The sequence below is a fragment of the Myotis myotis genome, unplaced genomic scaffold, assembly GCF_014108235.1.
Source record: "Myotis myotis isolate mMyoMyo1 unplaced genomic scaffold, mMyoMyo1.p scaffold_m19_p_10, whole genome shotgun sequence".
NCBI classification, from domain to species: Eukaryota; Metazoa; Chordata; class Mammalia; order Chiroptera; family Vespertilionidae; genus Myotis; species Myotis myotis.
In genome coordinates, this window is record NW_023416314.1 from 67,705,791 (window position 1) to 67,731,939 (window position 26,149).

General features: G+C 50.9%; 1 protein-coding gene across 4 annotated transcripts; it reads right to left on the minus strand.

Moving 5' to 3' along the window:
• Positions 1 to 1,588: 1,588 nt before the first annotated feature.
• Positions 1,589 to 26,149, minus strand: CRY2 (cryptochrome circadian regulator 2). Of its 4 annotated transcripts, XM_036326098.1 has the most exons (12): positions 25,896 to 26,149; positions 16,684 to 16,792; positions 14,214 to 14,356; positions 12,268 to 12,452; positions 11,373 to 11,461; positions 10,069 to 10,209; positions 8,594 to 8,905; positions 8,212 to 8,363; positions 7,890 to 8,092; positions 7,510 to 7,602; positions 6,217 to 6,358; positions 1,589 to 3,743 (listed from the first exon to the last, which is right to left on the minus strand). In XM_036326098.1, the coding sequence occupies exons 1-11, from the start codon at positions 26,108 to 26,110 to the stop codon at positions 6,219 to 6,221; spliced, it is 1,782 nt and encodes a 593-aa protein (XP_036181991.1). In that variant the 5' UTR covers positions 26,111 to 26,149; the 3' UTR covers positions 1,589 to 3,743; positions 6,217 to 6,218. The 4 variants fall into 4 exon arrangements, with proteins under 4 accessions (XP_036181991.1, XP_036181992.1, XP_036181993.1 ...); XM_036326099.1 differs by lacking the exon at positions 16,684 to 16,792 and having other exon boundaries at positions 25,896 to 26,032; XM_036326100.1 differs by lacking the exons at positions 16,684 to 16,792; positions 25,896 to 26,149 and adding an exon at positions 14,531 to 15,166.

Below are 26,149 nucleotides of genomic sequence, written 5' to 3' on the forward strand. Positions count from 1 at the left end.
CAAACTGTGACTTCTGGTTCATAGGTCAACGTCAACCATTGACAGCCAGGCATCGCTTCTCACACTCTAAGACTCTGGGCCTTTCCTTCTACCCCCTCCCCAATCCCAGTTACCTTCTTGTGATTCTTTTGGTTTTTGTTGTTGCTCCTTCCAGCACCTCTATCCATATCAGGTTTAGGCTGTGATTTGTTTCTTCCTGGTCTTCTCTCCCCTAAGGCTAGTTCTGCAAGTTCTGTCACAGAGCATGGATTGCTGGACATGCAGGCTGCTGGCCGAGGCCAGGGCCCCAGCTTTGGTGAGTCATAGAGCTGCTAGCCAAACCTCACTGGCTTCTCTGGCCACTCCAGACAACCAGACAGGTCCTGTCCTTCACCCCTCCCTGAAGAAGGGGCGGAGCAAACTGTTTCACAGCTTGTGGAACCCTATTTACAAACCTGGACTGCCAACTGGTTAATCACCCCCTTTTCCTTCAATGTAGCACCCAGAAAAGAGCTGCAGGCACCAGGCCTTCAGCAAACAATCCCCAGCTCCAGCCCCAAGAACAGATACCCTATACATGGAGCCAAAGGCCTTGGTTTCCCTGCCCCAGGCCCAGAGGAATGGCCACTTTACCTTTCCTGCTATCGTGGCCCAGACTCCTTTCACTGCCCAAACAGTTACCACCTACTGCTATGGTGCCTGGCTTTTCCTCCCAGGAAAGCAATCTTACCATCACAGCTAATGATTGTTCCTTAGAGTGTGTCTGTCTCAAATAGGGGGCATCTCAGGTTAAGGGTGTTTGTGTGTAGGAAAACTCCATCTTCCAAAACATTTTTCTCAGGAACAAAGGTATCCCTTGTTCTTAGCTCCCGAGGCTAAGCCAGGGCCACTTTACATAGAAGCCAGGAGAAGGGAAAAAGGGAAGGGGACCATCGGGGCTTCAAAGCAGAGCCAAGAATGAAACAAGTCCCAGGGGCAAGTCCCTCCCTTTTCCCTTCTCACTCTATGCAGGGCGGCTTGTGATACGCTTGGTCCTTGCCTGAGCCCCTTCCCACAGGAAGCTGGCGTGTGGGCTAATGCTCTCACTTCCATTGGTCACAGGAAAGCCCATGAACACTGCACAGAGAGGACCACTCTGGTCAGATGGCATGAGACAATCAGCATCCAGGCCCTGGTCTTGGCTGTGGGCAGATCTTGGCCACCTAACCAAAGCTAGAGGGCGTGCATCCCTTCTGCACCACACAGCTTTGGCTTAAGAGGTGGAGTTGAGGTAAAGGATGGACCAAGGGCCTGACTGATCCCCAGCTTGGGGGGTTTAAGCAGACCAAAGGCTGGGCCAATGCAGAGAGCACTCAGGAACCTCATCCTGGGCCTAGAGTGCTCCGTACCATCCTGGCTGATGGACCCCCAACACTGACAAAGATCTGGTGCTCCAATTGCTCACCTAGGAGTCTCCCCCTTCCTCTCTCTCCCCAACCACACCTCCCAGGAGCGGTGAGAGGCTCCTGGTTCCAGCAGAACCAAGATGGTCTGGCTTAAGGCTTCGCTCAGGCTCAGCCTTACTCTCCGTCCTTGGACCTCCCACAAGATTGACGACAGCACAGCTTTGCTCAGACAGGATCAGACGTTTATGAAACAAGTGAATGTTCACAAACTGTGGGAGAAACACTTTCCCAGCAACAGAAAATCTCTATATAAAGTGCATTTAGCCTGTGACCATCTCTTCCCCTGATGGTCCTTGGATCAGGATTTGGGCAACGCTCTGCAACAGCCCCCAGGGACACCTGGGCCAGGAGAGGGGAGGCACAAAGCCATCACGGAACTCCAGGCCACTGGATGCACCCTTTCCTCACCTCACTCTGCCCAGCTCCTGGAGTAGACCACTCTATTCCACTGGGAATGGGCCAGCATACCAGGGAGGATGAAGTAGGGGTATGTGGTCTGGCCAACTTATACCTTAGGGAAGAGAGCCATCATGATATAGGCAGGAGAGGGGGCTCATCCTGATATGTGAAGGTGCTGCTAAATAAATATGACCTGGCCCTAAGCCCTCTGGCCTTCTCAGTTTTTCAGACCAGCCCTTCCAGGCTTGCTCTAGTCCCCTTCTGGCAACAGTCCCCAGTTCTCTTTCCTCCTGGCTGGGGCTTAGGGAAAGGTTTCAGATACACACCGTCACCTGTGCCCTGCTCCCCCACAGGATACGGGACAGTTCTAGGGAGGGTGACATACATACAACAGTTGGACTCTAGAGGCAGCTCTGTGGCTGAGCGAATCTCAGGAAGAAGCCTGTCAGTGTGCTGGGCAGCTAATGGGGATGGGCCTGAGCCCAGGGACTGGTCCCAGGACAGAGGATAGTGAGGGACAGGGCTGGGGCCCAGGGAGTTAACAGCTAGGAGGCTGGGAAAGGTCACAAGGAGGTAGAGGAGAAGGCCCAGAGGCCAGCTTAATGTTACATGTAAAGACAAAAATCCAGAGGAATTAGCCTCTCAGCTATGAGTGCGCGCGCACGTGCACACGCACACACACTCATACTTTGTGACTCAAGTACAGGCCACAGGGTGAAAAGAAGACCTGCTGCAGCTGACCAGTCCTTCTTTCCATTATTTTTCTCAAGACAGGCCTTCGACAGTGGGAGGTTGAGGTGGGAGGCACAGGCCACTCCTGGAATGTAAGGACTTTGTTTCTCTGGGTCAAGCCTCCCGCCTGCTGCTTCTGGTGTGTTGGATTGGTTGCTGGGTGGGCTCTCTACTTAGACCTTAACCAACTGTGCCTGGCAGTCCCCACCCGAGTCCATCTGCCTGGGTCCTTGGCACCCAGCTCCCGGCAGGGCTAACATGGCAGCTTGGAAGCTGATCAGTCCTGGGCAGGCTGTGGAAGACTGCAGAGCAGACTAGAATGGCTCCCCTGGATGGGTGTCAGCTGGCCTCAATGGCAGCATTGTGGTTCCTGGAGTGTGGCCAGAGGAGCCAGGAAGCTGGCCTCCTCCTGGTGGAGGCCCTGGGTCTCCATGGTCAGCTCTGAGGCTGGCTCTCAGCTTCTAGAGAAGGAGCAGTGAGAGCTGGGATACTATTTCTAACCTTAGGTTGGGAGCCCAAGGTGGATGCACTTCCTAGGCTCCGTCTACAGTACCGGCCGTGCACACAGGTACTGGTGTATGTACTTCTGTACGATGGAAAGTTTACAGATCTGCCCACAGCCTTGTGCTCTGTCCTAGATGCCTGAGGAAGGGTCTGGAGGACCCAGTGACAGGGAATTTTTAAAAAAGAAAGAAACCAAGCCAGGGGACTGTGTCCAGGGCCAGGAGGAGCTCAGCAGGGCTCTGGCCGCCTCTAGAATCCCACGCTCTGGATAAGAGCCAGAAATGTTGCCCTCCTGCTCCTCAGTCTGATGTGAGGAGGGAGGAAGGAAGGGCTGGGGGAGGGGCAGATGCTGGAGTCCCAGCTATGGCCCTACTCTTCTGTTTAGACAAGGCAGCTGGCTCACAGGGACAGGTGGTGGCTGAAAATCACAGCCCTGACCTCTAACCTGGTGTCTGAAGGCTGAGGTGAAGCTGCTACAGGTACCTCTCCAGCCCAGGCAGTGTTCAGAATCACAAAAGTGTAAACAGATGCATGCACACGCAAATAGGCACACACTCCTTCCTCTGCACGCGCGCACACACATGTTCGCTTGATCTGTCGATCAGCTTTTCTGCCGGTTGCTCTCTGCTGCCGTGGTGGCTGTTTGGGCACCCAGGCTTTGCTCACGGAGCCACAGCACTGCAGCTGAAAGAGAAAAACAAGTGTTAAAAGGAACATTCAGGAGGCTGCTCAGTTGCCCAGGGACACAAGTTCCTCTGTCTGCTGCTCTGGGGATGCTCAGACTGAGAACTGGGATGAGTGAACCACATGGGCCACAGAGCCCAGGGACAAGGTTGTTGCTGGGATGCCACTGGGTGCCTGAACACTTCCCCTCTGAGGAGGAGAAGGAGGAGGAAGAGGAGACGGAGGAGGAGAAGGCCATGTGAGGGTCCTATGAGGCCTTTGGGATACTGCTCAGATATGACAAGGGCAGTTTCTGGATAGAGGCAGAAGTGGCAGCTGCCAGAAATGGAGAGTCAGAAAAAAATAGCTCGAAGAGAAAGCAGCTGGTGACAGTAATTTTGAAGATGAAGGCAATGGCTGTGTTTAGGAATTTCCACATAGAGGTAACAGAACCCTGGTACTGTGCTAGGTTGAGGGGAGAAGAGAGGAGACACAAGGACTAGGCTGATGGACAACCTCCTGGACTATGAGGCAAGAAACAGGCATTGACCTTTACATCCCTGCAGTGTCACTGGGAACTACTGCTACAGCCTCTCAGCTGGCTCGCTCCCGCCCCCATTTCCTCTGTGGGTCCCAGCCCAATGCCTGCTCCATCTTCCAAAAATGCCAGCTTTATCATTTCACTCTCCTGTTCCAAAAGCCTTTAGCTCCCAGAGAGTAAACCAAGAAATCACCCGCCTGACATTTAAGACACTCCATGATCTGATCCACCTATAACCTTATGTTCTTTTGAAATAATGATAACAATATCTATCATCATCATCCTCCTCCTCCTCATCATCATCATTGCTACCATTTCCTATGCAACACGTGTGTCTTATGTAACACTCCTGGCTGTGCACACTTCCTGGCTAAGAGAAGCCAACTTTTGTTCAGTGGGTCATGGGCGTGGGCCTGGCAAAGACATGGATCATGGTTGGCCTACGTCAGTGAGTCTCAAAGTTCAGTCCAGAACAGCATCATCAACTGCTGGGAACTTGTCAGAAATGCAAATTCTAAGGTCCCGCCCCAAACCTACTGAATCAGAAACTCCGTGGTGGGGCCCAGCAATCTGTGGCTTAACACATTCTCCAGAGGATTCCATTGCTCACTCAAGTTGAAAAGCCAATGGTCTAAACTAATCTGGACAAAAGCAGGATTGGGGTGACTTTTTTACTTAGTTCTGGCTCTTGAGACCAATGTGAAACGCCGGGGAGGGTATTCTGAGAAAGCTTCTATTTTCTTGGTAAAATGAAGAGAGGCATCCACACTATATCACATTTATATGTCTTATGCTCCCCTTTCTCACACACCTGTTGGCAACAATTTCATGCTGAATTTCAGGCTTACTGAGCAACCTTGATCTACACATTTAACCTCTCTGTTCTTTGGTCTTCTCACCTAAAAGTCGGAATATCAGCCTGGCAAGTTTCAGATTTGTAAAATGGGATGAACTTTGCTTAGTATCACAAGGCTAAGAGATAACTGAGGGAGCGGTATCTAAGGCTGCTGGTGCTCCTTAGAACAAGATAGCAAAAATCTGTCCACCAGCAAAGAGCCTGGTGGGGCAAAGAGCACAAACATCAAACACTTGCTGTCTCACCGCATTCAAGCCTGGATGCTCAAACCAGCAGGCCCTGCCCAGCCCTGAAGCAGAGGGGTTTGGGAATAAGAATCAATGGGCTCCATGGAGCCAACCACCCTCCGATCTCATGGTACATAAGGAACAGCCTGAGATGATGACTCAAAGTGGACAATACTTACATTTCTCCAAGAAAGGCACAAAAGGCTATTCCTGCTCTAGGGAAGGAGGAAGCAGGTTTGCTTTTAAAAAAAACAGCTTTCAGGAGGTTTCCAAGAAAGATGAATGCTAACAGGAAAGCACAGGGCCAATGCCGTGAGAAAAGTGAGAATGGAGGAGTGGCTGTCAGAGGCACAGAAGAGGGGAGCTGGGGCACTAGTCCTTGGGGGGGGGGGGGGGGGGCGGGGCTGGGCTGAGTGAGCCTCTCTTCTGAAGGCCAGTGCTGCCCTCCCCTGGCCTGCCTACAGAACGCAGCCTATGGGGTGATGGCAGAGGGGCCTGGAGCACCCTCAGACCCTGCCACAGGGCCAGTTCTCCCACAGCTTCACATCCGGGTCTCTGCTTTTTTTTTTTGGTTAGATTTGACTCACTTTGAAAAGTAGAAAGAGCCCCTCCTCCCCAATTTTCCCCCCTTAGCTGGCAAAGAAAGAGCTTTACTTTAAAATTTCCTTTTACATTTTAGAAGGTATAGAAGTCAGAATGGTAGAATTTTTTATCTGAAATCCTAAAAAATCATGCAGCTCCCTCCCACCAACTTTTAATCTAGTTTGCTGGGTTTCAGCCTTCAGTTAGAAGGGAAGTAGTTTTCCACACCTGCCCCCACCTCTCTCCCACCTTCCCTCTTGGAGCTGAACGTCAGTAGCTGCCACTCACTCTCAGACATCCCTGCTCGTCAGCCCCGCGGCGGGCAACTCCGCCACCCTGGCCCGCTTGCTGAGTTCTTCACCAGGCGGCTCCTCAGCTGCTTCCAGTTTGCGCTTGGGGGACGCTGGGCCACGGGGTAGTGGTTTGGGGCCTGTGGGGAAGCAGGTCAAAGTGTCACACAGGCTGTGTGTGGAGCCAAGATGACCTGAAACCATGTAGCGGTAGCTCTTTAGGGGCAGGAGCCTGTCACCAATGCAATGCGGCTCCTCAGGCCTAACCCCTGACCTTCCTTTCAGCAATGACCTCGCCTGGAAAGGTTCAAGGAGAGCACGACCAGGCCTGCTGGCAGCAGAGCCAGCTTTTGGGCCCCAAACCTCCGGGCTCCAGGCCTGATCTGGCCTGTCTGCTGTCCTTGCTCTGAAGGTGAGGAATTCCCTCTGCGACCCTGGATGTGCCTCCTGAAGCAGGAATGAGCAGTGCCCTGGCCAAGCCTTGCTGAGCAAACTAGAAAAGGCCCTGAAGTTCTTGCCAATCTCACCTCATGGATCTTCACCCCAGAGCCCAGGGAGGAAGATAAGAATGCGGCAAGTCTGTCTACTTCTCTCCTTTCCTGGCACCACTGGGCCATGCTGCCATCGCCGGCCGTCTAGCCTCCCTGTACTTGCTCCTGCCCATACTGTCCCGCCACAGAGCAGGCAGAATGCGCTTTGTAAAACATAAATCAGATCACACCCCACCCTGCTGACCATCTGTCAGTGCCTTCTCAGTGTGTTGATGACAGAATCCGAATGCCCCTCGTGGACACCAAGCCTACACAATGCTGCTCCTGCTACATCTCATCCTCCTCTCTCTCATTCCATCTCCTCACTGAGGACATGCCAGCCGCACTGGCCTCCCTACCTTTGTTTCTTGAATGGACTAAGCTTGTTCCTATCTTGTTCCTATTTCTTGCTTTTCCCTTTTCTGGGAATGCTCTTCTCTGTTCTTAGGAAAGCTGGCCCTGCTCACTACTTGATCCCTATTCAGAGATGTGCTCCCTCATTACTCCGCTCTAGGCTGACCCGCAGTAACCCCCCTGCCCCAGCCTCTCTCCTATCAGGTCACTCAGTTTCCTTTTCCCAGAAGCACTGATCTCTGAGATGGTCTGCATGGCCCTTTACTCTGTCTGCCCCAAGGGCACTAGAAGCTCCACTGGGGCACAGATTCGTTTTGGCTTTGTCATCAGCCCTCAGGGACGGAGCTGGTGGTGGTCCTGAGTGCCCTCGGGATGGGCAAGGCCGCAACAGGCCAGCTGCTACTCACCTGCACTGCTCATGCTCCCGGTCTGGCTCGAGCTGGGCTCTGCCACCGGGTTGCTGAGGTCTTCCATGCAGGACGGGACAGATGCCAGCAGACCTGGGAGAGGCAGGGGAGCCATCAAAATACACTCTCACAGGACTGCAGAGAGCTGCAGGGGTGAAAACAAGGTGGGGGGTTCTGGGCCATGACACTGAGGTTCCATCTCTCCCCTGACTACTCAGAGGCCTGATCCAGCCCAGCTGCAGTCAATGTAACAGCCTGGAAGACAGCACTCAGTCTCCCTGGACAAGTATCTGGAAATCCCTCCCTTGGCCCCCCAGCCTACAGGTGCTGCCCTTCCTTTCAGTGACCCGGGGGCTGGCAGGGGAGTAGGGGCTCCTTACAGAGTCCCCGGTAGCGAGACAGCTGCTGGTAAATCTGCTTCATTCGCTCAATGTTGAGCCGGCTGGTCTCGGCATGGTTGACGATGGGCCGTGGATAGTCCACACCGATGATGCACTTGGCTGCCTTCTGAATTGACTCTGGGGCATTCCAGGGCTCATAGATATATCGAGAGGGGAACCCCTTCAATTTGGGCAGGTATCTCCTGAAACACACACACCAGATAACTCATCAGAACACCAGACCCTCCGTCAAAGGGCCAAGGGTATCCCATCCTAGGAGGCCACAGTGGCCAGTGGCCAGAGAGCTGGTCTACATCCTCACCTGATGTAGTCGCCACTGGGGTCCGTGCGGCGGCCGAAGCCCACAGGGCAGTAGCAGTGGAAGAACTGCTGGAAGAAGGCGCTGCAGGACAGCCACATCCAGCTGCCCGCGTTCACGCTGAAGTCTGCGTCCAGGAGCAGCTCATCAAACACCTAGATGGGCGGGTGGGACTTCAGCCGACCTGAGTACCAATTTCCATGGTTCACCCCAAGCCACCACATGCCCCGTGGAGAAGAGCCAAAGCCCTTCTGCTGGACAGCCCCATCTAGGCCCTCTGCGCCTGCAAGGAGGACTTGGAGGGGATATCCTGGCCCAGGGATCCCATCCCACCCCCCAGCCCAAAGGGGGCTGCCCTGGCCGGGCCCCACGGAAAGGCACTCACCCGGACCCCGCTCTCCCAGCTGACCCAGAGGTCCCCGCGGGTGAGGAAGCAGGCCACGGCGTGCCGGGCCAGGTGGTGGATCCAGCCCTCCTGCCTCAGTTGGGTCATGATGGCGTCAATCCAAGGGAAGCCTGTCTTGCCCTCGGCCCACTTGGCCAGGGCCTCAGGGTTGCGGTCCCAGGGGATCTGGATGCAGATGGGGTTCCCCTCCATGCGGTCAAACCTGGGGTTGTTGGTGGCTGCCGTGTAGAAAAACTCTCGCCACAGGAGTTGCCCGAACAGGGAGAGGGGGGGTGAGCTGTTCCGCTTCACCTGGGGTGGGAGGAGCCGGGGACATAAATGCTTGCCCAGCTCTCATCACGTGTCCCCAGACCTCTCCCACAAAGGAATTTGGAGCTACCATGAACCTGGTTGCTCCAAACTCCCTCGACATGTGAGGAACTATCCCCTCCCAAGCATGTCAACCAGCGGGCCTCGAGTTTGACATGCGTGTGATGCACACAGTGTGCCCACAGGCCTAACCCAGGCCCGGCTGTGCTCTGCTCTGAGCAATGAGAATGGCTGCGTAGAGGTGGGCAGTGGAAAAGGATATCACTGCCGAACTCCACACTGGGAACCAAACTCCCCAAACTGGCTCGTAATCCTCATCCTGAGGGGCCCCTGTGTGGCTCTGCTTTCTAGAATGTCAAAGGGACTTTCTCATCACCACGTATAAAAGCTGCTCAGTCTAGATTTTGGTTACATAAGTTATATATAATAGCCTGGATCTGAGGCAATGAGGAAATTAGATCAGACCTCCAAGCAAATCATGATTTTCATAAAATCAGAAGATTACCCACTAAACCATCAAAGCCACCCTGTGCCACAGAATCCTGCTATTGGCCAGGACGGGGCAATGTGAAACAACGCAGATGCTGAACAGTTGTTGTGCTGCCCACTCTCTGTCTGGGGGCACTACCGCAGGATCTGCCTACCGTCTGTATGGCACAACCTGCATGCAGCCCTCCAGGCCATCTCATCACTGACCAGCAGCAGCCACTCCTGAACTTCCCCTGTTGATGCTCTGGACACAAGCCCAAGAGGGCCACTGTGCTCTTCAGCTGAGGATGGACTCAAGCCTCGCCCTCCTGCCTCCCCCTGCCCCCTGCTCGCCCCTGTCCACCTGCTGCCAGCAGATCTGCCACCTCTACGGACACACTGAGGCTGGCTTTCTGCCTGTCCTGTTCTGGCTGGTAGCCTGATTTTATGTGGATCAGCAGTTTGGGTTGTGCTCGGCTCCGCAGGTTCTTGAATGCGGACTCTTCCCTACCTTCTCTGACACAATGCTCACGTAAGCACCTCCAGGATCCACAACCCAGTCCCCACCCCCAGGACCAGAGGCAAGGCCCCTTTCTAGGGTGACTGAATGGCCTGGAAGGCCCTGGTCCAAGCGGCTGCAACTTGGAGTGGACGGGCTGCCCTGACTGAGTGCTCACCTTTTTATACAGGTCCCACAGGCGGTAGTAGAAGAGGCGGCAGGAGAGGCAGCCAAAGCGCAGGTAGGGGCTGAGGCCTGTGGGGCTGGCCAGCAGGGAGTTGGCGTTCATTCGGGGTCTCTCATAGTTGGCAACCCAGGCCTGCATCGAAAGAGAAGGAGAAGAAAGGAAAGGCCTGATGTTACAGAGGGAAAAATTGAGGCACTAGGTGGTTAAGGTCACAGCACAGAAAGCCAGGAGCCAGGACTTGAACACTGCACACATTTCACCCCTTCATGATAGAATTTTCGATGGGACCACCATTAGGCCAACCAATGAGGCCCAAGTTCTTGTCCTGACTCTGCTATTTAACTTGTGGGATGATGGTGAACAAGTTTCATTCCTCAGCTACATATCTATTAAATGAGAACACACTTCCCACCTCCTGAGGATTAAATAAGATGACAGACATGAAAGAATTCTGTAGGCACAGAATGGTCTGTGATTAGAAGAAAGGAAAAGAGGCTTGCACTTTACAGAAAAAAATATCCCACTCATGTCATCGGGCTGCTGAGGTTGTGGCTGCACTGCGGCTACCCAGGGACCAAGTCTATAAAGGAGCTGCAGGGAGCAGGAAACGAGGAGCTGACTGCTCTGTCATGAGCACCCTGGTGCCAAGGTGGTGGGGGCCAGGTGCCAACGTTAAGGAGTGCCTCTGGGACCTTGGCCCCTCTCCTTCCCCTTGCCAATTCTCACTGCACTGGGAGGTGCTCCTTTGTTCTCTGTGTCCAAGCAAATAGAAATCCATGCCTTGAAGAGGACGCAGCAAGAGGTGGGGGACACATACACACAAAATAATTAATCTCATGGACTTTCCTGATCCAATACCCTCTTAGGAAGGAGAACATGTCCACAGATTAAAGAAAGCAATCTAACAAAAGTTTTAGAATCACACAGAACGAGATCTTACTCTACCACTTACTATGTGACCTTAGGCAAGTTTCATAATCTCTCTAAGCCTTAATTTCCTAATCTATAAAATAGAGAGCTGAATACCTACCTCATAGGGCTGTTGAAAGATTAAAGGAGATAATGCAAGCAGGTAAACTTAACCCAGATGTGCTCAGCCTGGTGCCCAGCAGGTGGTACGCACCCACTTAATGGCAGCTGCTGTTATTGCTGTCCTTGCTATGGCCAGCAGAAAGACTTTTTATTTTTCAACCACTTTGAGCTAAGAGGCACCAAGAGACATGAACCTACCCCATACTCCCCACTGCATGGGTGCCAGCATCTGAAGCTCTGGGTCTCAGAAATGGGGACCATACCTTCCGTTCCAAGTGCTTGTCCAGGCGGGCCAGAGCTTCTGTCTCTCCTCCTTGCCAAACAGCTGGGCCAAGTCCTTCGGTGGGGAACCCTACACGGGGAGGAGCAGGTCACAGGAGTGGAGGTCAGCTTGCCAGTGTTAGCTCAGCAGGTCTTGGCACATTGGTCTGCTCTTTGAGCTTTGCAAGAACTGAACTGTGGGTTCTTGATGCTACTGGGGCTGAGGTATTTCTTAATGTTCCAGTGCTTTCTAGGTCATCCTGGTTCTCTTCCCACTGTGACTTTTCCCTCTCCTCTCCCTTGCCTTCCCTTCCCAGCTACCCTTCCTCCCAGGCAGATGAGATAATCCTGGACTACTCGCCCTTTCAGGTTCACTGACAACAACTGCAGTATTCAGGTGAGAAAGCTAACTTTGTTCAGATAAAAAAAAAAGGGGGCGGGGGGTTGGGGAGGAAGAGAAAAGGGAGAATGGGTATTGTAGTCAGTAACCGGAGAGACTGGGAGACCCTCCCCTTCAACAGAAGCAATCTTAGCTATCTTGGTATTGAAAGCCCACTGATGCCAGCACCAGACTGTGCCTACATCATTTGAGAGGGAAAAGTACAAAATACAGAAGCATGAACTAGAAACATTAGATTATTTGTGAGTGGGAGGAAAAAAAAGAAAAAAAAAAAGATTACTTATGAGTACTAACAGAAAAAAGACCAGAAGGACATATTCCAAAATTAACAGTGGTTATCTCTGAGTGATGGGAAATAGTGATTGATATCCCCATTTTCATTTCTCTGTATTTTCTAAATTGTCTATAATAACATGCATTACTTTGACAAAGAAAGAAAACACCAATAGGTATTTTACAAAAAAGGAGGTGCTGGCCTACGAGGCAGAAGCACGCACCCAGCTCCTCCAGGGAGGGTACGCCGTAGGTTTCGTCATGGTTCTCCTGGATCTCGGCCGGGCAGCTCTCCATCTGATGTCTGGTCACGGAGGCCACAGGTTTCCTGGGCAGCTCCATGCGGCTGATGATGGCCTGAAAGCGCTTGTAGGTAAGTGGTGGCTTCTGTCCGTTTAGCTCGATGATCCTGAGAATCCCAAAGCACACTTAGCGTCACTCACAAGGCCTTTCATTTCAGGTCCCTCCCCCCTCCCCCCATAAGAGCCCAGCCCTAGCACGATTGGCTCAGTGGATAGAGCGTCGGCCTATGGACTGAAAGGTCCCGGGTTCGACTCCAGTCAAGGGCACATGCCCGGGTTGCGGGCTCCATCCCCAGTAGGGGGTGTGCAGGAGGCAGTCGATCAATGATTTTCTCTCATCATTGATGTTTCTCTCTCTCTCCCTCTCCCTCTCTGAAATCAATAAAAATATATTAAAAAAAAAAAAAGAATTAGAGCCCAGGCTTCAAAGGCTTGGAGGGTGCCTTTCCTTATCTGCTCATAGCTAGCCCTAAGTAGGAAGGAGAGGCACGGGCAGCTACGCCTCCATTTTACCGAGAGGGAAATGAAGCCCAGGGAGCTGGAGCAGGTGCCTCAGGTAATGGAGCAAGGCAGGGCCATGCTGGGACTCATTCCCTGGTTCCCTGGTTGACTCAGTCCCCACTAGCCTTCGGGATACTCGGCCTGGCGGTCCCAGCCAGGGGTATCCCCGTGGACCTTCTCTCTCTCTCTCTCCCTGCAGAGTAAGCCTTTGATAAGGGCTGCAAATGCGTTCCTTTGTGGGACAATCATTTCCTTGTTGGCCCGCATTTTCTAGAACAAAGAGGTGCAGAACAGCCTCCCCTCCGTAAACCAGAGACTGGGGCTGGGGTTATTAATAGCACAACTAATGCTTAAAGGGTATTTTGCAGTTTACAAAGTATTTTTTCACAAACAAGAGAAACATAGCTGTACTCAGGTAATAAGAAAAGATATAGGAGAGTGGAGAATTGGGGCTGTTTATATAAAGATGAATTGGGATGGGTTAGAGCCAGATTCCCGGGGCTACTGTTGGCCAAGAAGCAGCTTACGCAAACCGCCTGGCTGGGTGAGTTCATTTCTCAGTCCGGCTCTCTCTCCTCCTCTAGTGGAGATATGAGGCTGGCTGCAGGCCCTGCAGTACCTCCCCACTCCTCCACACGTGGCAGGAGGAGGAGTTCCACACCCTGAGAGCTCAGCTCACGTGCAGAGCTGTGTGACCCACCTCCTGGCAGCTCTCCACTGGGTTGGGGAGAGGGAGGTGGGGAGAAGCAGTGGCTGCCGGCTTGGCAGCAACAGCAACAGCAGCAGCAGGAGGGTGACAACTCTGCCAGGGCGGGGGAGGAAAGGGTTTCCTCCTCGAATCTCTGAAAGCACAGAGGCCTGTCCCCAGGGAAGGAGGCCACTCTAGTTATCAGCTCCCTGCAGGGATCTCTAAATGCCTGACCTGGAAAACCAGATAGTCGGGGGAGCCCAGGGAACTTGTACTGGGTACAGAAACTGGACCTCTAAGAACAGAGATCCTATGGGAGGGGTAACATTTAGGGTCCACTGAGGTCAGAGGGCAGCCTTTGAGGAGCAGGACTGGAGTGGGAGTATGAGGAGTGGATGGGACTGGAGCATATTAGGAGCACGTCTGTGAAGACCTTCAGTGGGGATCCTCACCGCTCCATCTCTTGGGCCTAAAGAGTCTCTTTACATCCAAGTCAGGTAAAGCTCTTTGTGACCTATTCTACGAACCCAATTCTGGTCCATTTTCCTCCAGCTTCTAGAAAACTCCATACGTCATGTGTTAGGTGGCTCTATTGCTACACTGCCCTGAGTTCTGCTCAGCAAGGGCATAAATCACCAACTCCCACAATTGGTAACCTGCCCCTGGGCCTATCTCTTACCTGTCCAGGTCATAGAGAGTATGAGAGTTCTCAGTCACCACCTCCACACCAGCCTCCTTGGCCATCTTCATGATGGCGGCATCCCGCTCTTTCCCAAAGGGCTCAGAGTCATATTCAAAGGTCAAGCGGGTCACCCCCCATTCCTGTGGAGAGAGAATCTGTTACACGAAACACTGTGTAGGGAGGAGGGGGAAGCTGGGTGCTGGGTGCTGGGTGCTCAGCTCCGTCCTGGGAAGGAACAGAGCAAGTCTGGAGACCTGTCAGAAGGGGCTGCAGAACACACTAGGGACAGTGACTTGAACTGGAAAGTACACCACCTGAGGTTCACAAGGTGTGAGGACAGGCCTTTGAGGCGAGGCTAAGGGCACAGCACCATCGGAGCCTGAGGCTAGTGGTCTCTGCGGACAGGAGAGGTGGGTAGCCCTGTGCACTTGCTGTGTCCTGGCGGTAGGAGAATGCAGCAGGAGGCTAGAAATGCACTGCTTTCAGGGGAGCCCTGCCCCAGCAAGAGGCACTGACTCACTGGTGGAGACAGTGGAGGACGGGATTGCCTCCTCCCTCCTGCTCGGCAGGCCTTTCCCAGAGCTCCTCCCAGCCCTGCAAACTTCTGGCCTAGTTTTCTTGGCAGACCTGTACTATGTGTAGTGTCCTAATGGTTTCCATAGCAACACTCCTGAGGCCAGCAGCAAACAGAGCTAATAAACTCCAGCTCTCAGAGTCTGGAAGGAGGAACAAGCCTTAGTCCAGAGGTCACAGAAATCAAACCAGACGGGCCACGTGTTAAAAAAGAAGGGAATTCTTTTCTAAGTATTTACTTTTTTTCTGATAGAAATTTCTAGATTTTCTAGCAATGTTGAAAGAAAGCTGGCCCTATTAAAGGTTGTACAGATAACCCACAGAGCATGCAACTAGCAAAAAGAAAACCATATTCTAACCAAAGTCTCTGGTGATGGTGTATTAAAACTGTCAACCCCTTGGGGCAAATGTCCTGCCATGCACAGGCTGGCCTGGTCCTGACTCGGTCCTGCCTGGGGTGTGGGTCCCAAGCAGGGCTGGTTATCCTTGTCCAAGGATAACAGCACTAAACATCTATGAAGCCCTTACTATGAGCCAAGGACCAGGCTTAGCAGTTCATACAGATTACATTGTTAAATACTCATTACCTTGTGGATAACATTAAAATCCTATTAGATGACACCTTCTCCAAGAAGCCTTCCTTGACTTTCTCCTTCAATATGATTCTGCACCTTGCCCTTTTCCATCACAGCGTTTTTTATATGGCACTGAGGTTGCCCATTACCTGTCTGTTTACCCCATTAGAGTGTGAATTTTCAGAGCAAAAACCATGCTGTCTCATTCATCATTACACTAGTGCCTAGTATGGGGCATAGTACATAGTAGAAGCTCAATCAATATACTTTGAATGACTGATCTGTGTCTCTGGGCTGTACTAGGCTGGCCTTGGCGGTGCTGGGAGAGAGAGGGGCAATGCAGAGAGAGATGATTGGCAAATGTTTAATGGTGTGGATGTTAAGAACACAACTTAGAGTCACAGAGCCTGGGCTCAAATGCTAGACCACCACTTCCTAGCTTCATGACTGTGAAGTTATAGTTTCCTCAGGGAAACTATAGGAGGGATAGCAGCACTTCCTTCTTAGGGCTGCTGTGAAAAATAAGTGAATTAACGTATGGAAAGCACTTACGTAAAACAGTGCCTGACTCATAGTCAGCCCTGAAGGAAAGGTGGCTATTACCAGCACCGCGTGCTTTATATATGTGCACTTGTGGGGAGGTGCAGGGAGGTGAAGTGAATGATGAAGTGTTTACTGAGCTGCCAAACCTTTCCTCCTGTCTTGTCCCCCAGAAAGAATAGGGAAGGAAGTTGGGTGGAGAGAGGCCTAAAAACAATGTGGGTGCTGAGGATGAGAGGACCCTAGAGCCCTCTGCAATGAGTACTTTTGCCTCTGTCTGGACTTTAAAATGAGCTTTATAAAGGGACTGGGGGAGAGGGGGAGGTGGGCTGGCTACTGATACAGCAAACAGGCCTGTGTGGTGCCCACATGAAGATGTGATCAGCCGCTTACCCCAGGGGAAGCAGGGGAGCTCCCTCAGAAAGGTTGACTCTTTTCCCTATTAGCAGAGCAAAGAAAGACAGGAAACGCTCCCTGCTGAACAGGAAACCTCGCCCTCAGACTCCTGGCGTGGGAAGAGCCCTAATAAATCTTGCAGACTTGAGCCAGAGAAGCATCGGGGGTGGAATAATTTGCCACATCCCCATGTCTGGACTGAGCTGGGAACTTTCCAGCAAGACACTGGTTACAGTGAATTTTTTCCTTAACACAGTTTCATTCTGTTGGTAAGCTGACCAGCCCTGACTGTTTCCACTTCCTTGGTCACAATATCATCTCATGTAGTTTGGGGGAAACCGGGGAGCGGACTCTCACTGTCTTCTCAGACTCTGCTCACTTACCTTGAACAGCCTTGGGAACACGTCCGCTGGCTGTCCCCGGACTACAAACAGGCGGGAGTTCAGTTTCCTTAAACTTGTGTCCAAATCTTCCAGCGACTGAAGTAGGAACCTGCAGAGCCCACAGAGGCCTTGTTAGTGGTAACATCATAAGGAGTCGCTCTTTCTCCTAACCAAGCAGGGAGACGCTGACCCACTGTTTATGCCAAACAAGTAGCATCATTGGTACCAGGACCCAGAGGCCTAGGGCCTAGGTCAGCAGCGATATGGTCGGAGATCAATGAGATCCTGGTTTTGCCACTTCCAAGCCGCATGACTTTAGGCAGTTACTTAACCTCTTTAGCTCGTTTTCTAACCTGCAGTGTGCAGTTGATGTTAGTGCCTATCTAACATCAACTATAGAATTGCTAAGAAATGAAAATCAACTAATGCATGAAAACATACAGGACAGTGCCTGGCATAAAGAAAACCTGGGTTAAATGTGGGCTGCTTCTGCTCTTGTTTCTCTGTGATCAGAAATAAGTCACTTCTTTCCTCTCAGCCTCAGGCCCTGTGTGTAAATATACACTCATCACAGGGCTATGAGAATCAAAAGGGAGAACAGATGAGAAAACCATCAGAAAAACAAGTGCAATAGTGTGGTAGGGAAGGCTGAGGTCCTATTAGCAGAGTTGCATTAGCTCTGAAAAATCCTACCTACCCGGGTCCAACAGCTGCCCTGCCTTCTGAGATCATGCTTTGGGCTGAGTGTATGTCTACTGCCACAGCCCCACAGCCTGGGCGGGGTCCCCACTTCCCAGGGTTTTGTTTGGCAGGTGGTTCACTCTCCAGGGCTCTGGCCACCAGGTTCTCATCCAGAGGGAGAAGGCCTTAGAAGGCACCTCGCATGCTTTCGGGGATGGAGATTGGGTTGGGGTAGGGAACTCCAGATACTCAAGTGACCTAGCCTGAGATCTGGATCATCAAGGGAAAGGGAAAGAAAATTAGCATTTGTTCATGCTTTCAGTGGTTTCAAGATTGTTTTATTATTTACTTTTATTAAAAATGTATTGTTGTTAATCCTCGCCCAGGGATATTTTTTTCATTGATTTATTTTTATTTTTTTTTAGGGAGAGTGGGAGAGAGGGAAAGACAGAGTGAAACATCAATGAGAGAGAAACACATCACTGGTTGCCTCCTGCACGTACCCAGACCAGGGTCTGAGCTGGGGAGGAGCCTGCAACCAAGGTACATGCCTTTGACTGGAATGGAATCTAACCTGGGACCCTTTGGTCTACAGACCAAACCAGCTAGAGCTAAAGTTTTTTTATATGACCACAAAAATTTACTAGCTGTACAGCTAGGCAGAATCACCTTTCTGAGAAATTCCATCAATACGTTTTATAATATGTGTTTCACTTTTAAATAAAATGAAATTAACATTTTAAACAGATAGCTATTCATATAGTTCAAAGTTCAAGGCACAAAAGAGTACAAAGTAAAAAGTTCCTCCCCCTGAGTCCCTAGGAATTTAATTTCCCTCTCCAAAGGTGACCAATGTTATCAATGTTATTATATGACTGCTTTGCATTGTCAGTGTGTTTCCTTTTTAATTCCCTCAACACATTTTGAAAGGAAATATTATCCTCACTTTAAAGATGAGGAAAATGAGACACAGAGAGGGTAATTACTAGTAATTTGCCTAAGATCACAATTATTAAATGACAAAGCTGGGATTGACAAAACTGTTTTCTTCTCTGTCCGCCATTTCTAAGGCTTCTTAGTGGCACAAACACTGCTCCAGGGGCTGAGATCCTGCAGGCCCTCATGTGTTTGGAGTCCCTCTCTCCGACAAACACAAACTTGACTACGGGCATTCTACTGACATTCTGATCTTCCTCGGGAACTAAGCCCTGACAGGTCAGACTCCTGCTACCTACCCCTCAGCATCTCCCACCCATCTCTGACAACAATGGGAATCGCCAGATTTTATTTTGAGCACAGCAAAGCCCTGTGCCTCTGGGCCAGCACATCACATGCCCTCACTACAAACACAGCGACTGCTCCCAGGCTGCCAACTAGAACCCGCCCCCGCTGCTGCCTCTGATGTCAGCAAGCAACACTCCCACAGGGGGAATGCCACAGGCCCACATTCCCGCAGGAGCTGAGTCCAAAGCATCAGACAGAGAGTGTGCAGAGACGCTCCAAGGCAGTGATGGCGAACCTATGACGCATGTCAGAGGTGACACGCGAACTCATTTTTTATTTTTTTTTAAATATATTTTTATTGATTTTTTAGAGAGGAAGGGAGAGAGATAGAGAGTTAGAAACATCGATGAGAGAGAAACATCGGTCAGCTGCCTCCCGCACACTCCCCACTGGGGATGTGCCCTTGACCGGAATCGAACCCGGGACCCTTCAGTCCGCAGGCCGATGCTCTATCCACTGAGCCAAACCGGTTTTGGCACGCGAACTCATTTTTTTTGGTTGATTTTTCTTTGTTAAATGGCATTTAAATAAATAAAATAAATATCAAAAATATAAGTCTTTGTTTTACTAAGGTTGCAAATATCAAAAAATTTCTATATGTGACACGGCACCAGAGTTAAGTTAGGGTTTTTCAAAATGCTGACACACCGAGCTCAAAGGTTCGCCATCACTGCTCCAAGGGCTTGTGATGGGAGACTGATCCCCAAGGGGTTGCGATGGGAGACTGGCTGAATGGTGTGTATGCAAACCAAAAGCTCTGCCTCTGTGAATTTCTGTTTTTGAAAGGCTGACACCCTCAGAAAGGAAAGTTGAGACGAGTGACGCACTTGCATTGGCCTCCTCCCAAACCTCACCACTCCTCTCAGGAGGAAAATAAGAAAACCATGTACACAGCCTCATGCCACCTGAAACCTGGGCCCTGCCACACAGAAAGCCGAGAGATAACTGGTGACAAATTACACAATTACACAACCCCAGGACAGACTGTCCTCCATCTGGCTCCCAGGAATGTCCTTGCCATGCACGTTGGGGGCCTCTTCCTTCACAGTGCACCAGGTCGCATAGGACTTCCACTTGAAGCTGTAAATAAGGCTGACATGCACAGTTGAAAGCTATCTTCTAGCGCCTTCTATAGAACTTTATTTCTAAACTTCATGTACCAAAAGAAGAGATTCCTTGCAATGTCTCTTAAGTATAGATAACCCCATGAGAATCCTTTTCATCTTTGACAAGAGATATCTATAGCTGAGGCAAGGAGCCGAAGGCCCAACTCTGCCAATAATGATAATAGCAACAATGAACATTTAAGGAGCATTTACAATAAAAGCACTATTCTGCTTGTTTTACATAAATTGCCTCATTTTACAGATGAGGAAACAGGCACCAAAGAGATTAAGTAATTTGCCCAACTCACACCTAAATAAATGGCCAGAAGTCAAACCCAGGCAGTGTGTGTCAGCATCTACCTTCTTAACCACCAGGCCCCGCTGCCTCTTGCCAGGACTCACTGCCTGAGCACTGACGCTACGCTGCCCAGGACCTTTGCTCCCAGACCCTTGCTCCTCTGAGGATCAACATCGTGACCTACCCAGAAGCTTGGCAAAATGCAGACTCTCAAAAGCTCCATCCCAGACCTCCAGGATCAGATTCTGCACTGTAGCAAGATCCCTGGTAAATCCTTTGCACGTGAGAGTCTCAGAAGCACTGTTCCAGAAAACAGAACCTTACTCCTGGCTCTGTTTATAAGTTGACTTTCTTCTCTTTGAGATCCTGGTTTCTGCCTCTGCTTTGGCATTCTAGAAATATTATTACTTCCAACTCCCTCTCTCACCAAGCCCTGCAGGGCTCCTCCAGGAAGGGAGGCTCAGGATGGCCCCCCCAGGAGGCAACAGGCCTCTAGGAGCCCCGGTCTTCAGGCAGCCAGAGAAAGAGAAGGCGCAGCTATAGCACCCCCTTCGAGGCTTGCCAAGTGACAGCTTTGCATAACACCAAAGGAGCCCCGAGCAGTGCTGCTGCTGGACAAATGCTCATTGGGGCAGGTGTCCGCACAGAAGCTTGGGCCTTTTGTGCTCCCCTAGAGCCCTTCTCTCCACCTGGCCAGTTTCTCTTTATTTCAATGAGGGGGTGCTCTAAAGAAAACTGGCCTGGGCTGTGGGGATGGCAGTGCTTGGGCTGGTAGCTCACCCTTGGCAGCTCCGAGCTGAGCTCACATGGCCAAAATTCAGGGCACACGGTCCTGTGTGAGCAGTTAAAGCTCACCCTTCAGATCAGACAACATGTGCAACTGAATTACATTACATAAATGCTCTGGAGCCAGGGGCAGACAGCACTGGAGAAAACCAAATTGGCATTTCCAAAAATACAGAGAGGACCCTGTAATTCATGACTCCATGGGGCTAGCCCTTTATAGATAAGACAGGCAGATCCTTGGGCTGACAATGAGACAAGCAGATATTTAAGGAAGGCCTTCCTAGAGATGGCAGATTCTGTGCTGAGGAGTATTTTATTTGTTAATAGGAGGAGAGAGGATGATAGTGAATTCTTTTTTTGGTCCAGGTCATCCTTGATCAAGTTTCTCTGCTTTCAAGCCAAGGTTATCTAACTACGATGATATCATAGGCTCACTCAACCTGGACACAGAGAACATTAATAGACATTAATTTCTCCTAAGTAAGAGAGGGTATTAACCCCATAGAAAGGATAACACAAACTCACAACCCATATCACGGATTCATCCCTAAGTATCACTCAGGTAAAAATATATTTATTCTTTCCTAATTTCAAAGAGAAAGATGAAGATGAATCTTTTCATCTCTTTTGGGCAAATGAAAACATTTCCTCAGCAGCAGAACCTTAAAGTGACATGCTCAGTACCAGTGCAAATGGCTCAGAGAAAAACAAATTTTCCCAGCCACGGACTATGGCTCCCACTCCCCTGCTTGCTGACTGAATTCTAGGGAGGAACCACCCACGTCGCTGACAGCCCAGCAGCATTAGGCCCAGTGCTGGGAAGAGAGACACGTTGTTCTCACTGGCATTCTCGGGAATTTGCAGTTTACATCATTTATTAATTCTGAGCCATGTGGGCTGACACTTTATTTCTACCAACTCCCTCTATCCCAGAAGCTCTTGAATGCAGGTGCAGCACGGAGCCACGGAGAAAACGACTTAAATAAAAAGTGAGGTGAACTGTTGCCAGCACCTATCTAAGTTGCAATAGGAATAGAAGGTATCTATAAGGGCCTATTCTGAGTACCGATTTTTAAGTCTAGAAGCTGCTCACACCCCATCTTTTTTTCCCTTTCTTTTGTTCTCACTGCAGTACCTCCTTCCAGATGCATGGCAAAGGGCTGCCATGGTTGGGTGATTCAGTTGGTCTGAGCATCATCCTGGACACCAAACTGTTTTGGGTTCAATCCCCGGCCGGGGCACGTAAAGGGAGCAACTAACAGATGTTTCTTTCCCCTCTCTCTCTGTCTCTTTCCCCTTTCATCTCTCTCTAAAATCAATAAACATACCCTCAGGTGAGGATTAAAAAATAAAAAGGCTATAAAGGACTTAGCCAACTAGCGCTCCACAAAAGAAAGTCCTGAGACACATACAGCTACAATTAGCTCATAAACTTCCCACTACCACCAAGGCAAGGAGTATTCTGGTCCTTTCCCTATACTAATAAATATACATATTTCTTGATTGCCTGTCTCGGTCTTCTTTGACTCTTAGAAAGTGCCATTCATGATTATCTTAATCTGATTCATTTGCCCCAAAATGCTGTGAGGGAGGCAGTGTAGAAGGTGCAGGAGGACAAGAGAGATCACAGATTGTGCCCACCCCCGCCTAGCAGATGGTCCAGGGCCCACCCTTCCTACGGAGGCTCCTCAGAGGCAGCAGCTGAAGTGTCTGCAGAGCTAGGACGTCACGCTGCAGCACAATTCTCCCAGACCACTCCCAGATCCAGAAACAGCCACCGGAAGAGTCACACACTGCAGCTATGCAGAGGTACTGCTGGCTCCATCACTCCCCCAACCCCCAACCATGTGCACAAAGCAGTCTGCAGCTCTGCCCTCCATCTCATTATGGGAGCAGAGAGTGTGGTTAGGTGGGGGTAGTAGGAGTGTTTCCAGGCCCAGCAGCAGTTACCAATTCGACTCGTTTTGTATTATTTCACCTGTTTCTTCTGAATGCCAAAACTGAAGCCTTCCTGCCAATGCACTGAGACATTTACCAAGTTGTCAGGCGCAGGTTTGTGGTTCTCTAGTCCAGTGCTTCTCAAGCCCTGCCCCACAGGAGAGCCTTAAAAACCCTAGTGCCCAGGCCATCACCTAGAAACGTGGTCGGCAAACTGCGGCTCGTGAGCCACATGTGGCTCTTTGGCCCCTTCAGTGTGGCTCTTCCTAAGCCTTAGGAGTACCCTAATTAAGCTAATAGCAATGTACCTACCTATATAGTTTAAGTTTAAAAAAATTTGGCTCTCAAAAGAAATTTCAATTGCTGTACTGTTGATATTTGGCTCTGTTGACTAATGAGTTTGCCGACCACTGACTTAGAACAGTTAAGTCGGAACTGGGGGAAGAAGGAGCCAGGCATCTTTTAAGGATCCTCCAGTGATTCCCATGTGCAGCAAGACTGAGAACCACTGCGCTAGTTCATCCCCTATTTTTATTTATTTCATGACATTTAGTCCTACTAAATTACGGTTGTTTACTTGTCTCCCTCCATTAAAACGTCGGCTCCGGACTCTGGACACCACAATGCTTGTTCCCTGCTGTGTCCTAGTAGCATCTAGAGCAGTGTCTGGTGCTCATTAACTGCTCAAATAACATCTGCATTGCTGCTCAGCCTCTGACTTCAGGACTGGACTCGGGCATCAGCTGCTATACCCTTTTCTCTTTTCAGTGGCTGGAAAGCACAACCACAAAAGGGTGACCCATAAAAATCCATAAATACCTTATTCCTAGCAAATCTGAATTTAATTAACAAGTTTTTATTGTTGACTTTTTTTAAAAAAAAAAAGTACTTTTATGGGTTTCAGAGAGGAAGAGAGAGGGAGATAGAAACACCAATGCCGAGAGAGAATCATTGATTGGTTGACTGGTTGCCTCCTGCACCCAGGCATGTGTCCTTGACCAGAATTGAACCCAGGACCCTTCAGTTCACAGGCTAACGCTCTATCCACACAGCTAGGGGCTGTTGCTGATTTTTAACCTCCACTACCACAAAGGAGCAGGCAGTCCTATGCAATGTCCCCCACAACCCAATAAAAGAAACTGCTTTGTGACAATGTAACAAGCAGGTAGCCTTATTCTATTGACTCTGCTCTGGCTGGCACACTGCCACAAGAAGGCAGGCAAAGTCTGAGGCTTGGTTTAATGGCCATGGTAGGGATGGCCATTTGAGGATGTTTGTCAAATCCAAGCTCCTATCTATGGAAACTGGAGCAGAGGCAGAGCAATAGAGCAGGTGAAAATGGTGTGGGCAGGCTCTCCACGGGACTAATTTTAGTCATTCCCTCTACATAAATGGGAGGAGGGGGCATTTCATAGACCCACCGCGAGGAGCACTCACTCCCTTGGAAGGGCACACACCCTGGGAGGAAAGAATGGTGTGCTGAGAGCCACTGTATCCTGGGAATAACCCTGCCTATCAGTGCACCAGGGCCACCAGCAAACATCCCCCCCCCCCCCCCCCCGAACAACGCAAACAAACCAGATGACTTTAAAGAGAGACTGGTACACGGTGTCTCAGCACTCCTTGGTTTTCAACACTGGTTACAGGGAAAATACATCTACCTCACTTACTCCTTTCCCATGATTCTGTGGAGTCATCAAAGAGGGCCTTTGATATCAGCTTTGCTGCTCCCTAATCTTAGCAATCAGTTGTTAAAAAGCTAATTCATAGTGGCTTAACTGTCCTTGAAAATCAATCTAATAAGGAGAGGCAGGAGAAAGTGATACTTTGTTTGGTTCCTTCTTCTTCTTCTTCTTTTTTTTAATCCTCACCCAAGGATATTTTTTCCATTAATTTCTAGAGAGAGTGCAAGGAAGGAGGGGGGAAGCGGAGGAGGAAAGAGGGGAGGGGAGGGAGAAAGGGAGGGAGAGGGGCAGAGAGAGAGAGAAACATTGATGTGTCACACATCAATTGCTTGCCCCCACTGCACGCGCCCGACCTGGGCTTGGGAACCTGCAACCGAAGGTCATTTGTGCCCTTGACCAGGAATCGAACCTGAGACCCTTTGGTCGGAGGGCCGAAGCTCTAACTACTGAGCAACCGGCCAGGACTGGTTCCGGTTCCTTTTTTTCCCTTTTCTTTTCTTCTAGCAACCTCCTACTGCTCTCAAGCTCAGGACACACTGTGCCTCTAACTGAGCGTGCCCTTGAGCTGTTTATAATAAAGGGGAGACCGGCACTGGCCCTATTTAATGCTAAGCCAGAGTCTCTAGACCAGTGGTTCTCAACCTTGGCTGCACATTAGAATCACCTGGGAATTTTTTTTAAAATCCTGATTTCTGGGCCTCCTCCTCCGGAAATTCTGTTTCTTTGTTATGGGTTGGGGCCACAACATTAGTAACAAAGAAACATAATTTCCGGAGGAGGAGGCCCAGAAATCAGGATTTTAAAAAGATTCCCAGGTGATTCTAATGTGCAGCCAAGGTTGAGAATCACTGCTCTAGACACCTTCAGCGGCAGGACAGTCTTGGGGGAAGGAAGCCAGGATGGTGAAAGGACAGATTCAAACAATCCAGAGGCTTGGAAATGACTGTCAGGAGTCCAGCAATGGGCTCTCTACTTGAAGAATGCCATAGATTCAGAGACCCGACCCAACCCTCACCCCGTAATTCATATCTCCTTTCCTCCCCTCCCTGGGCACCAAGAGCCCCGTGCCCCTCACTGGCTATAGGGCCTTGGGCAGGTAACTCCGTGTCTCTGAGGCTTAAGGTCTCATCTGCACAACGGGGATCATGACCCCTGCCCCGCAGGAATGTCTGCGGCCCAGAGAGGATGACACAGTGCGGAAGCACTTGTCGGAGGTCCAGCCCTGGGCCGCCCGGGCCATCGGTGCGATGACCAACTGCTTCCCGGTCCCGGGTTCTTCTCTGGAGACCGGCTCCACCTCCCGGCCCCACCTCCCCCAGGTGGCGTCTCCCGGCCGGCCGTGGGAACTGGCGGGCAGAACCTCTCCCTCCTGGGGAGCCCCAGAGGCTAGGCTGCGTCCCTCCGAGCCCGCGACCCCACCCCGGGCCCCCTCACCTCCATCTATTGATCCCGACCGAGGAGGAGGCCGCGAACCAAGGGTCGAGGATGTAAACGCAGCGCACACAGCGCGCCCCGCGCACTGCCGCCAGCAGCGCCGGGTTGTCGTGAAGCCGAAGCCCCTTGCGGAACCAATGCACTGAGGAGGCGCCATCTGTGCCGGCCGCCGGCGCTGGGGCCGCCGCTGCTGCCGTCACCGCATTCGCCGCCATCGCCGCCCTGACTGCACCGGCCACTGCCTCTCCGCCCGG

Excerpts from the sequence above, each read along its gene's own strand:
- CRY2 (XM_036326098.1), bottom strand. The coding sequence starts at position 26,110 with ATGGCGGCGAATGCGGTGACGGCAGCAGCGGCGGCCCCAGCGCCGGCG. Across the intron at positions 12,453-14,213 it reads ACTCTCTATGACCTGGACAG|GATCATCGAGCTAAACGGAC; the intron begins GTAAGAGATAGG and ends TGGGATTCTCAG. Across the intron at positions 11,462-12,267 it reads ACCCTCCCTGGAGGAGCTGG|GGTTCCCCACCGAAGGACTT; the intron begins GTGCGTGCTTCT and ends CTCCCCGTGTAG.